Source organism: Clupea harengus, unplaced genomic scaffold, assembly GCF_900700415.2.
Source record: "Clupea harengus unplaced genomic scaffold, Ch_v2.0.2, whole genome shotgun sequence".
In the NCBI taxonomy this organism is placed as follows: Eukaryota; Metazoa; Chordata; class Actinopteri; order Clupeiformes; family Clupeidae; genus Clupea; species Clupea harengus.
Genome location: NW_024879700.1, coordinates 31,727 through 45,000, shown reverse-complemented (window position 1 = coordinate 45,000; position 13,274 = coordinate 31,727). Strand labels below are relative to the sequence as shown.

General features: G+C 41.6%; 1 protein-coding gene across 5 annotated transcripts in view; it reads left to right on the top strand.

Annotated features, from left to right (window-relative positions):
• The window catches only part of LOC122129915 (NACHT, LRR and PYD domains-containing protein 12-like), a 38,512-nt gene that overhangs the window by 6,186 nt on the left and 19,052 nt on the right, over positions 1-13,274 (top strand). For all 5 annotated transcript variants that reach the window (XM_042704636.1, XM_042704637.1, XM_042704638.1 and 2 more), the window contains 11 exons: positions 118-231; positions 479-592; positions 3,632-4,140; positions 4,793-6,590; positions 7,851-8,021; positions 8,171-8,323; positions 8,477-8,632; positions 10,790-10,942; positions 11,080-11,250; positions 11,674-11,844; positions 12,843-13,016. In XM_042704636.1, coding sequence (XP_042560570.1) covers positions 118-231; positions 479-592; positions 3,632-4,140; positions 4,793-6,590; positions 7,851-8,021; positions 8,171-8,323; positions 8,477-8,632; positions 10,790-10,942; positions 11,080-11,250; positions 11,674-11,844; positions 12,843-13,016 — 3,684 coding nt within the window. The remainder of the gene's footprint in view (positions 1-117; positions 232-478; positions 593-3,631; positions 4,141-4,792; positions 6,591-7,850; positions 8,022-8,170; positions 8,324-8,476; positions 8,633-10,789; positions 10,943-11,079; positions 11,251-11,673; positions 11,845-12,842; positions 13,017-13,274) is intronic.

Sequence of the window (13,274 nt, the reverse complement as noted above, 5' to 3'; positions counted from 1 at the left end):
TGTGTGTGATAAAGAGAGAGAGTGAACGAGAGAGTATGCAGACATGCTAACCTTACTAACTATGAGGAAGAAGTGTTAGCTAAGTAAATCTATTATTTTGTCTCCTTATGTAACCAGGCCACAGACACACAGACCAGTGTCTCCAGTGCCCAGCTGTGTGTCTATGAAGAGTGACCGGTCCATGGGACGCCCTCCCAATTTCAGCAATGGACCACCACAATCTGATCCAAAGTCAGTTGTCAGCTATTATATTTGACATGTTTGCATGTTACACATACATATATGTACAAAAGTGGAGAGTTACTTGCGTGTGTGTTTGTGATTGAGTATTTATATGGGTTTGTTTGTGTGTGTTTGTTTGTTTGTGTGTTTGTGTGTGTGTGTTAAAGAGAGAGAGTGAAGGTGAGAATATGCAGACATGCTAACCTTACTAACTAGTGTTGGCTAAATCTATTATTTTGTCTCCTTATGTAACCAGGCCACAGACACACAGACCAGTGTCTCCAGTGCCCAGCTGTGTGTCTATGAAGAGTGACCGGTCCATGGGACGCCCTCCCAATTTCAGCAATGGACCACCACAGTCTGATCCAAAGTCAGTTGTCAGCTATTATATTTGACATGTTTGCATGTTACACATACAGATATGTACAAGAGTGGAGAGTTACTGGTGTGTGTGTTTGTTTTGTTTGTTTCTGTGTGTGTTTGTTTGTTTTGTTTGTTTTTGTGTGTGTGTGTGTGTGTTTGTTTTGTTTGTTTGTTTTTGTGTGTGTGTGTTGGTTTATTTTGTTTGTTTTTGTGTGTGTGTGTGTGTTAAAGAGAGAGAGTGAACGAGAGAGTATGCAGACAGGCTAACTTCACTAACTATTAGGACAGGGTGTCCGCGGGGTATTAAACAGTATTAAAAGGTGATAAATCAAAATTGCCAAATTTAAGGCCATTAAAAGTGTTAAATGTAGTTTTAGAGGTATTTTTTTTTTTTTTAAATAGGTATTTTTTTTCAAGTGTCCTATTCTGATTGACATTCTATCTTCTAAAGTTCGCGTTAGTTCGTTTAAATGCGGGCTTTAGCAAAGCTGGGCACAATCAAAGATCTTCCGTATCAATCCTGAAGTCTCAACTTGGTATGTTTTATGCTGACGTCATATTCAGTGGTCGTTCGACATCTCAAACACTGCGCGCTTCAACTGGGTAGCCAACTGGCTGGCTTACGTTTTTGACTTGCTTAGGCATATCTTCAACGTCCAGACAACCATCGTCGTCGTCATGGGCAAATGCAAGTTTTCTGACAGCTGGGTGTAGTAGGGAATAACCGGCAGGCTTATTGTTCGGTTTGTAAAAAAAACATCAATGTCAACTGGATGGGAGCTAATGCACTTCGGTCGCATATGCAAACCACTAAACATAAAAATGGAATGCGCGGTCGGCGAGAGCAGTTCATTCTACCACTCTGCCAACTGTCTGTGCTGCTGCACCACCACCACCGAAAGCTAGTGCCACTGTACAAGCCAACGCTACGGCTCCAGCAACTACGTCTGACCTCCGGGTGACTATGGGCGCCACACCAACACTGCGTGCGGAGGCTCTGTGGTGTTTAAACACTGCAGTTAAACACCACTCATTGAACTCCAACGAAGGAATTTCGGAGCTGTTTAAAGAAATGTTTCCCGACTCTGACATCGCAAAGTCATTCACGTGTGGTAAAGACAAAACCGGCTACATCATCAGATTTGGATTAGCATCATTCTTCAAAAAACAGCTTGTTGATGGCATCAACAAGGCTGGGCCATTCGTGTTGATGTTTGCTCATGAATTCATATTAGGCCTATAGCACACCAGTTCACGTAGTGGATGCCAGTTTGTGAAGTGATATCAGCAACAATTCATATAGCAGATGCCAGTTTATAATGCATCAACAGTTCATGTAGTGAATGCCAGCCAGTGTGCTGGAACTATCTCTCCATTGCACATTTAATGTAGTTTGTTTTATTTTTATTCACAAAATGAAATAAAAGTGTGCAACATGTGGTCAACATCAGTGAGTCTCTAAATCTATTATGTTGTGTATAGTGTTATATATGTCAAAATCTCTGTAAACGTTAGAAAGGTCGCCGATTAACACTTGCAACTCAGTGTCGTGATGGTTTTAAAAAAATTCTGAAGGTAGTAAAAAAGGTATTAAAAAGGTATTAAATTTAACTTAAGGATTGCTGTATATACCCTGTAGGAAAAAGTGTGGGCAAATGCTGAATCCATTATTTGACCCAGGATGTGTGAGTGAGTGAGTGAGGTGAGTGAGTGAGGTGAGTGAGTGAGTGAGTGAGTGAGTGAGTGAGTGAGGTGAGTGAGGTGAGTGAGTGAGTGAGTGAGTGAGTGAGTGAGTGAGTTAAAGAGAGAGACAGAGAAAGAGTGAATGAGAAAGTATGCAGACATGCTAACATTACTAACTATGAGGAAGAAGTGTTAGCTAAGTAAATCTATTATTTTGTCTCCTTATGTAACCAGGCCACAGACACACAGACCAGTGTCTCCAGTGCCCAGCTGTGTGTCTATGAAGAGTGACCGGTCCATGGGACGCCCTCCCAATTTCAGCAGTGGACCACCACAGTCTTATCCAAAGTCAGTTGTCAGCTATATTATATTTGACATGTTTGCATGTTACACATACAGATATGTACAAAAGTGGAGAGTTACTTGCGTGTGTGTTTGTGATATTGTGTGTTTGTTTTGTTTGTTTCTGTGTGTGTGTGTGTTTGTTTGTTTGTTTGTTTGTTTGTTTGTTTGTTTGTGTGTGTGTGTGTGTGTGTGTGTGTGTGTGTGTGTGTGTGTGTGTGTGTGTGTGTGTATGTGTGTGTGTTAAAGAGAGAGAGTGAACGAGAGAGTATGAAGACATGCTAACCTTACTAACTATTAGGAAGAAGTGTTAGCTAAGTAAATCTATTATTTTGTCTCCTTATGTAACCAGGCCACAGACACACAGACCAGTGTCTCCAGTGCCCAGCTGTGTGTCTATGAAGAGTGACCGGTCCATGGGACGCCCTCCCAATTTCAGCAATGGACCACCACAATCTGATCCAAAGTCAGTTGTCAGCTATTATATTTGACATGTTTGCATGTTACACATACAGATATGTACAAAAATGGAGAGTTACTTGCGTGTGTGTTTGTGATTGAGTATTTATGTGGGTTTGTTTGTGTGTGTTTGTTTGTTTCTGTGTTTGTGTGTGTGTGTTAAAGAGAGATAGTGAACGAGAGAGTATGCAGATTGGCTAACCTTACTAATTATTAGTCTGATCCAAAGTGAGTTGTCAGCTATTATATTTGACATGTTTACATTTAACTCATACAGATATGTACAAAAGTGGAGAATTACTTGCGTGTGTGTGTGTGTGTTTGTGTGCTAGTGCTTGTGAGTGAGTGAGTGTGTTTTTGTTTGTTTGTGAGTGAGTTTGTGTGTTTTTTTTGTTTTTGCATGTTTGTGTGTGTGTATATGTAAGTGTTGTGCGTGTGAGTGTGTGTTTGTGTGTGTGTTGAAGAGAGTGAGAGAGAGAGCAAGTGTGTGTTTTTGCAGATCCTGGTGTAAGGTGTTCTGTGGTGTAAGGTGATTATTTGTGTGATTTATCTGTCACTGCAGTGTTTGGAGGAATGTTCTGACCCAGGATCAGTCCAGGTGTGGAGTGTGTGAGCAGCTACTGAGGGACCCAGTCATCACCACCTGTGGACACAGTTTCTGCAGGCAGTGCATCAGCAGCTACTGGAGCCAGTCTGGTCCATCAGGAGACTACAGCTGTCCCCAGTGCAGAAAGAGATCCAGAGCACAACCCTCTCTAAACCCTGACATAACCATGGCACAACCTCTGTTATACGCACATACAACCACGACACAACCTCATGTATATCCCCCTACAGCCATGGCACAATCTTCTCTCTACCAACACAGAGAAATGGCACAGCATCATCTAAAGCCATCTACAACCATGGCACAAGTTCCTCCACACTCAGACTCGGGGCAGGACCCTCTATACCCACACTTCCACATGGCACAGATTTCTCCACAGCCTCCTTTGGATGAGCACATAGTCCTGGAAGGAAGCAAACATCTCCAAACTGAGCATGCTCCTGTCAAAAGGGCCAAACTAAGAGGTGAGTTGATAGGTGAAAATTCACCCTAGTTACCTCAGGACTCCGGAACTGCATATAAGTATATTTATTAGACAAACAACAATTGCAATCGGGCTCACTCCCAGCACAAGGCTGAAAGTGAAGCCATGATAAACACATCGCACAAGGTTTATATAGACAAAAGTTGAGCGTTCAGCAGGGATAACCACGTGGTGGATTTCTGACGTCCGAGGCAAGGATGGAAGTTTTGCACAAGGTCGGAAGAAGCACAGTTCGACCCTTCTTATCACTTCTGGTCTAAACATGCTCTTGTACATATGCAGTCTAAGTGGCACCTAATATTCTAAGTTACACACGCACACAGAAACACAGAAAAGCCATGTTCCTGCTTACATGATTCATATAAGGTAATTAATAATACAAGGCACTTGATTATTATATTCTTAAGTCATTAACAGTGTTTGGAAATTATCTCCATCATGAGTCTTGAAGTATTTCTTTCAGAACTGCTTCCAGGAGTTGGGTTCCTGCATGAATAGAAACACCATTTAGTTAAGAAACAAAATGATGGTGACATTTTGAAGTTCATTGTTCAGTGTTACTCTTCTTGAAATGTGGGTTAGATGCTGATCTGATTTGCTTATTTGTCTGTTGTTTGTTTGATGCCAAACAGATGATATCCTGAACAGAGCACTGGTGAATCATAAAGCCAGTATGAAGAGGAGGTTTGAGAGCATATCTGAAGGCATCATAAGATCAGAGACTCAAACACTCCTGAACAAGATCTACACAGAACTGTACATCACAGAGGGAGAGAGTGAAGGGGTGAATAATGAACATGAAGTTTGGCAGGTAGAGTCAGCATCTAGATCACAAACTACAGAAGACACAGCAATCAACTGCAATGACATCTTCAAGTCCTTACCTGGACAGCAGAGACCCATCAGAACTGCCATGACCAAGGGCATTGCTGGCATTGGAAAAACCGTCTCAGTGCAGAAGTTCATCCTTGACTGGGCAGAGGAGAAAGCTAACCAGGATGTAGATTTCATGTTTATACTTCCGTTCCGTGTGCTGAATTTAGTCAAACATGATCAGTACAGTCTTCACAAGCTCCTGCTGGACTTCCACCCTGAGCTTAGGGAGCTACAGGATGGTGAATACAAAGACCGCTGCATCGTGTTCATCTTTGATGGTCTGGATGAGAGTCGACTTCCGCTGAATTTCCAAGAGAACCAGCAGTTGTCTGATGTGACACAAACATCATCAGTGGATGTGTTGATGACGAGCCTCATTCAGGGATCTCTGCTTCCCTCAGCTCACATCTGGATAACCTCCCGACCAGCAGCAGCCAGTCAGATCCCTTCTCAGTGCATCAATCAGGTGACAGAAGTACGAGGGTTCAGTGATCCACAGAAAGAAGAGTACTTCAGGAAGAGGATCAGTGACCAGAATCAAGCCAACAGAATCATCTCACACATCAAGGCATCCAGGAGCCTCTACATCATGTGCCACATGCCAGTCTTCTGTTGGATCTCAGCCACTGTCCTTCAGCAGATACTGGAAGAGGATGATGGGAAGGAACCCCCCAAAACTCTGACTGAGATGTTCATACACTTCCTGCTCATCCAGACCACCAGGAAAAAACAGAAGTATCAAGAGGAAAATGATATAGAGAGACAGAGGCTCCTGGAATCACATAAAGATGTCATACTGAAACTGGCAGAGCTGGCCTTCAAGCATCTGGAGAATGGCAATCTCATGTTCTATGAGGAAGACCTGAAAGAGTGTGGCATTGACGTGAGTGAAGCCTCAGTGTACTCTGGCATGTGCACTGAGATCTTCAGGGAGGAATGTGTGTTTCACCACAAGAAGGTCTACTGCTTTGTGCATTTGAGCATCCAGGAGTTTCTTGCTGCACTTCATGTGTTTGCCTCCTACTTGAGTAAAAACATGAAGGCCCTGACACCATTCCTCAAAGGGAAGTCCAGGTCTTTGCCAGATGTGCCTCTACATGAGCTGCTGAAGAATGCTGTGAACAAAGCTTTGGAGAGCAAGAATGGACACCTTGATTTGTTTGTTCGCTTCCTTCATGGCATTTCTCTGGAGTCAAATCAGAGACTTTTGGTTGGTCTCCTGACACACACACACAGCAGTCCAGAAAGTGAGAAGAAGACTATCCGAAACCTGAAGGTGATGCAAAGGCCAAATATCTCCCCTGAGAGGTGCATCAATCTGTTCCACTGCCTGGTCGAAATGCACGACTCTTCTGTTCATGATGAAATCAAGGCTTTCCTGCAGGCAGAGAAGGGTTCAGTGAAACAGCTCTCCCTGGCTCACTGCTCAGCCTTGGCTCATGTGCTTTTGATGTCTGGGGAGGTGCTGGATGAGTTTGACCTGAAGAAATACAAAACCTCTCCAGAAGGTCGCAGGAGACTGGTTCCAGCTGTGAGATGCTGCAGAAAAGCTCTGTGAGTTAAGTTCTGCAATAACCTTGACACTGAATTCAGACTTGTTGTCATCGAAATGCTTATGTTAGGAGGTGTTACTACAGGTAGCATTGTACTATAGGTTTAAAGGTCCACTGTGTTATTTTGCTTAAAGAAACTAAACTTTGTTTACATGAGTGTCTTTGAGAGCAGTAAAACCCCCTACCTGATGAAATGTTTCTCACGTCTTTTTCACATTGTTCGCTACAATATTTACATCCAACCTGAGAAATAAGTGACCATTCTGCAGTTCTGCTCCTCTATGGCATGGATGGGGAAGGAGTAGGGTTGGGTACCGTAAACTGGTGCCAATATGGTAACGGGTTGCTAGGCAGATTTCGTGGGGCACATTTAAAACTGCCCCATCTCCCAATGTAAACTTTGGCCTGTGTCGTTCACGCTCATTGTTGTTTCCATAGCAACAGTCTTATGACAGCGAAGAGCAGGCAGCATTTCACAGAGAAAGCACAAACAGTGCTAGCCATCAATTTAACAGAGAAAATGCCGAAAGGTAAACGGTTAAAAGTGTAGCTGTATTTCGCACAAAAAGATTCAAACAACGCGACGTGCAGCAAATGCAACAAAACAATTGCGTGTAAAGGGGGGAGAGAAGGCAAGAGTCAAAGGCAGATCAGCAACCGCAGACTGAAGACTAAATGGAGATGCCAGCCAAACTAAACCTAGTCTCTTAAAGGGGCAGTACAAGTTCACGTACACATGTGTTCAGATAACAAGATTAAGTATAAACAAGATAGAAAAGATAGGTATAAACAAATCAGAAAATTGTGAAATTTCATGAAATAAATGCAAACAAAATAATACATCTTTGACTCCGAAGGCAAATATGCTCATATTTCTGCAAAAGAATTGCTGAAGTTTGAAGCTGTAGTGTGTGTACAGAGTGTGTGTGTTTTGTATTTATTTTATTTATATTTATTTAAGTATACTGTAAACTGTTGTTAACAGTTAATATAGTTTGAAGTTAAAAAGTTTGAAGCTGTAGTGTGAAGCCAAGTGTTTTGTATTTATTTATTAATAAAAAAAGCCTTTCTTTAATGTTGTCAATCGTCGTTTTGTGCTTTAAAAAAAAAAAAAAATGATCGGTTCAGGCACCGTTTAGGCACCGGTATCATTTTAAAAGTATCGTTTGAGCACTGGTATCGGAAAAAACCCAAACAATACCCATCTCTAGGAAGGAGGCACTCAGTTTTATATTTGTTTCTTCTCTTGTCTCTCTCACAGACTTGCTGACTGTAAACTATCAGAGAGGTCATTTGAGATTGTGGCCTCAGCTCTGCAGTCTGCAAACTCCCCCTTAAGAGAGCTGGATCTGAGTCACAGTGACCTGCAACAGTCAGGAGAAATGCTGGGCTCTGCTCTACAGAGTCCAAACTGCAAACTGGAGACACTGAGGTCAGTAATATTGTAGATCGTGTTAACAGACACATACTGTTGAGATTGTGTTAACCAGACAATAGCAACATCAATGTTTTACTCTAGGCTGAATTTGCTCTCTGATTTCACAGTTTGTGATAGTCTGTTACACAATTTTGTTTTTGCAGACTTGCTGGCTGTAAACTGACTGGAAGGTTTTTGGCCTTGACTCTTCAGGGGGCAAACCCCCACCTGAGAGAACTGGACATCAGTGACGGCGAGCTTCAGGACTGTGGAGGAGAACTGCTCCATAAACCACTGAATGAAGACTGTAAAGTCAGGTCTGTATATTAAGAGAAGAGCTGTTGGACAGATAACCCCTTCCTACACACATTTTCTTCTTTACTAGTATTTCTCATTTTGAAAGTGAAGAGGTGTAGAGGACATGGTTCTTACAGCCGCTTCCTCCCCCTCTGTTGACTCATCTGCTATAGACTCAAGCACAGCTCCTGTGCGGTCGTGGCGTCAGTCTTGCAGTTTTGTGTTTCTCAACTGAGTGTCTTGGACATGAGTGGCTGTGATCTGCAAACATCAGAAGAGAAGCTGCCCTCTAGTCTTGGAAACCCAAACTGCCGACTGAAAACACTGAGGCAAGTAATATTGCTGTTTTTAGAGAAACCTCATTGAGTTTTATTACTGTGTGACCAAGAGTCTTACATCTGGTATGTAACCAGAAAAAACAACAGCTGAGTTGTACCTTTGCTGTCACATTAGTTTTATTTAGTGTTTCTCTCAAGTGTTTAGGTTTCAGATATATTTTGTTTAATAGATAGATAAATAGATAGATAAAACAGAAAAGAAACATGCTGAGTGACTGGGGACTAGAATGTGACCTGCAGCAGTCAGGATAAATGCTGCTTTCTACTCTACAGAGTCCAAACTGCAAACATTTACTAACATTGTGACCGCAGCGCAATCAGCGTCTTTGCCAAACCGCATATAGCGCACGGTATTTTGCATCCTATTTATCAAACAAGAACCCTCGTCGTGTCATCTGCGCCTAACACTGCCCATTAGTGTTATTTAGCGCTCCGCTAAAATATGGAAGAAAGAGCCTGCGTGTTCCACCATGGATGATGAGCTAAAATTAGAATTCGAGCTTTTGGTTCACGAGATTACAGCAAACTAGCCCCGGTAAATATAGAAACTCATAAATATTTCTCCGTTTAGCCCTTCCGTCCACATTAAAAGTTGTGATCACTTTGAATTCAAGACTGTCCTTTATTGGTGATCTGATTTTGGGAAATTAAACTTTTCAGCAAACATTGAGTTTCTGGGTTGCTATGGTTACCCCTCAGGGTGCCTGTGCAGCTTCATATTAACGAGTTTATGTTCACAAGTTCATATTCACACATATTAACATGAGTTAATCACACACAGGCAACTGCAAACTGTTAAGATGGTTCCCTAAGCTAGAGATAGCTAGGATAGTTAATAGCCAGGTTAACTGCTCCATATCATCCCGTTAAATAGTCTGGTAGGAATACATGACACTCCTTACTTTAAAACAGCATATTCCTGAACACTGAAAACCATGCTTTTCAAAAACGCTGCCCTAGGCAGATACATCACAGAAGGTGAGCACTGTACTCGGTGTGCTTGAACTATGGGTGAAAATACGGTTTAAAGTAAACCATACAATGAGCGGCGATTCTGGGTAAAGCGAGGCCGAACAGCTAGCTGGTGGGACAATTGTGTATGCCTATATTAAATGATATATCAAATATAAACATAAAAAAAAAAAAAACATTTCTGATGTTCGTGTTTTTCAAATTTCTCGCAGGCACATAGTTTTCATTTAGCAGCTGATTTGTCATGCTGAAACACCTCTTGTTTCGTTAGTAATACATAATTAGGCGCACTTTACGCATCTCCTCCCATCTCTTTGCGACCAACACCCACTTTCCCTTATACCCTCCCAGCAGCGGTAATCTAAAGTGCGCCTCCTTTGTAAATACGGTTTTATGTTTTTACCCGCTATTTTACGCCTGAAATGGGCGCAATCCTGTTAGTAAATGAGGCCCTGAGGTCAGTAATATTGTAGACTGTGTTAAAAGACATATACGGTTAAGATTGTGTTAACCAGACAATATGTTAACCAGACAATAGCAACATCAATGTTTTACTGTTAGGTGAAAATTCACTCTCAAGTTATCTCAAGACTCCGGAGTTGTAGATCAGTATATTTATTCAATAACAATTGCAATCGGGCTCACCCACGTCCGGCAGGCCAGAGAGAGACACGGGCCCTCTCTCAGAGAGAGAGGGAACTCGTGTTCAGGTCCACACTGCAGCAGACGAGAGAAAAGCCATATTAAACACATCGCACAAGGTTTATATAGATAGTGTTCTCTGGCGCCAAAACTATTTGACAGCAGGGATAACCACGTGGTGGGTCTCTGACGTCAGAGGCTCCCTGTCTTGCAAGGATGGCAGTTTTGCACAAGGTCGGAAAAAGCACAGTTCGACCCTTCTTATCACCTCTAGTCCAAACATGCTCTTGCACATATGCAGACTAAGTCGCACCTAATAATCTAAGTTACACACGCACACAGAAACACAGAAAAGCCATGTTCCTGCTTACATAAGCACATGATTCATACAAAGTAATTATTAATACAAGGCACTTGATTCATATATTCTTAAGTCATTAACAGTGCTTGAAAATTATCTCCATCATTTACTTTAGATTTTGCTCGAAGATTTAACAATTTGTGATAGTCTGTTATACAATTTTGTTTTTGCAGACTTGCTGGCTGTAAACTGACTGGAAGGTTTTTGGCCTTGACTCTTCAGGGGGCAAACCCCCACCTGAGAGAGCTGGACATCAGTGACAGTGAGCTTCAAGACTGTGGAGGAGAACTGCTCCATCAACCACTGAATCAAGAATGTAAAGTCAGGTCTGAATATTTAGAGAAATGCTGTTGGACAGAGAACCCATGTCTTCACGCATATCCTTCTTTACTCCTCGTCAATTTCCAAATAAGAGATACCAGTAGAGGACATGTTTCTTACAGCCACTTCTTCCCCCCTGTAGACTCCTCTGCTGTAGACTCAAGCACAGCTCCTGTGCGGTCGTGGCGTCAGTCTTGCAGTTTTGTGTTTCTCAACTGAGTGACTTGGACATGAGTGGCTGTGATCCGCAAACATCAGTAGAGAAGCTGTTGTCTAGTCTTGGAAACCCAAACTGTCGACTGAAAATACTGAGGTAAGTAATATTTCTGTTTTTAGAGAAACCTCATTGAGTTTCATTACTGTGTGAGTCTTACATTCCGTATTTAACCAGAAAAACCCCCCAGCTAAGTTGTACCTTTGCCGTCACATTAGTTTTATTTAGTATTTCTCTCAAGTCTTTAGGTTTCAGATATATTTTACTATTTTACAAACACAATGGACACATTCCAGGTGTACCTACAAAGTGTAAACTTTCCTTGTATTAAGGTGTGTTGGACTCAAAACACAATTTTCCATTTATTTCATCCAGTGCTAAGTATTTAATTAGCAGACTCTCACTGTCATTATCTCTATTTTCTTTATCATGTGAGTTTTATTTTAGAGTGTCTTATCTATATATCCGAGTGTACACACACACGCACATATTTGAAACATTTTTTTTCATGCTGTCTTTTAGACTTAAAGGCTGTAAACTCACACATGAGTCCTGTAAGGTTGTGGCATCATTTCTGCAGTCAGCAAACCCCCTGCTAGAGCTGGACTTGAGCAACAATGTCCTGAGAGATTCTGGAGTTCAGCTTCTTTCTAAGGGACTGTCTAGTCCTCACTGTAAACTGCAGACATTAAGGTTGGTCTTACAATATCATGATTCCTGATAACATGAACAATATCAGCATAGTTCTGTATCACACATCACCACTTAAGCATTCAAATGGAATAAACAGTGAGGTTGTATTGAGTGTATAGTGTGGTTTCAGGATAAGTACGAGAATGGCAGGATAATGGAAGTGTTCTGTTCTTAAAAATGTTTTCATTTGAATTGCTTACACAATTAATTTACTACATTTAGTTTTGTACTTTTCCCAGTTTTACTGCAAACATTAAACAGCATAATGTAGGCTACTGTTTTGCTGTGCTGGATTGTCAGCTTGATGGTCATCTGTAGGAGTCTGGATGCTTCTTGACAGTTAGCATTTTCCAATACCAGAACATCAGGGATTAACGGTTAGAAGACTCTCACTTCAGGCACTAATATTAGAAGCCTGTGATGTCATTGACATGCTGAAAGTCTAGTATGGAAGTACTCATGTGAACATGGATGAGAGTTTGCTCTTAAATAAGCCTTTCACTGTGGCTCTGGAATGTTGAGAGTGTAGGGGTTGACTTGCTGACTTCCTAAGGTGTAATTACTGGGACTGTTGGCCAGTGATGTTGATGTTTTTCTTGTTCATATTTCATATAATGGAGCTCCAATACTACACTGAGTATGTGCTCTGACTGCCATGCCAACAAGCCTGGCTGTTCTGCTTTCTTTATTTGCTACAGTACACCCCAGCAATATTATCATGACTTGTGCTTGTTAAATTTACATTTGATCTGACTGCAAAAGTAACCTCAGCATTGATAGGCCCAAATCTACACTATTGTCCAGTAGTAAGAGAGAAGGGATGGGACTATTGATATGCTCAATCATTGCCAGTGCTATCATGAATCAGAAGCTAATGTAAAATGATCCAGACTGTATCCTGGGGGTTTACTGGGCTTGATATCCAAGATGGCTATGTTTCGTCACAACTCTCTCTCTCTCCCTCTCTCTGTGTGTGTGAAATTGTGTGTCTCTTTCAGGCTGACTGATTGTCATATCTCAGATGACGGTTATGTTTGTCTGGCTCTCACTCTGATGGCAAACCCCTCCTGTGTGAAAGAGCTGGATTTGAGCAACAATAATTCTGGAGAATCAGCAAAGAACCTGTTATTTGCTACACTGAAGGATCCTCACTTAAAAATGGAGGAACTTCGGTATGTTCTCTAAAGTTTTCTTCACTTTAAAATGACTAATTAAAGATTGATTTTGCAGGCTGAAGATGTGATGAATTAGATTTCCTGAAAGTACAGGAGAAAATGTCTTTGAAGAGGCATTCACACAAGAGATGATAGACGATACAATGATATCCATGAGGCTAGCTCCTGTGTTACCCACACAGAATCATACTACTAAACTTTTGTATATGATTAGCAGATACTGCACAGTACAATAAATATGCAGGGAGGGGACCT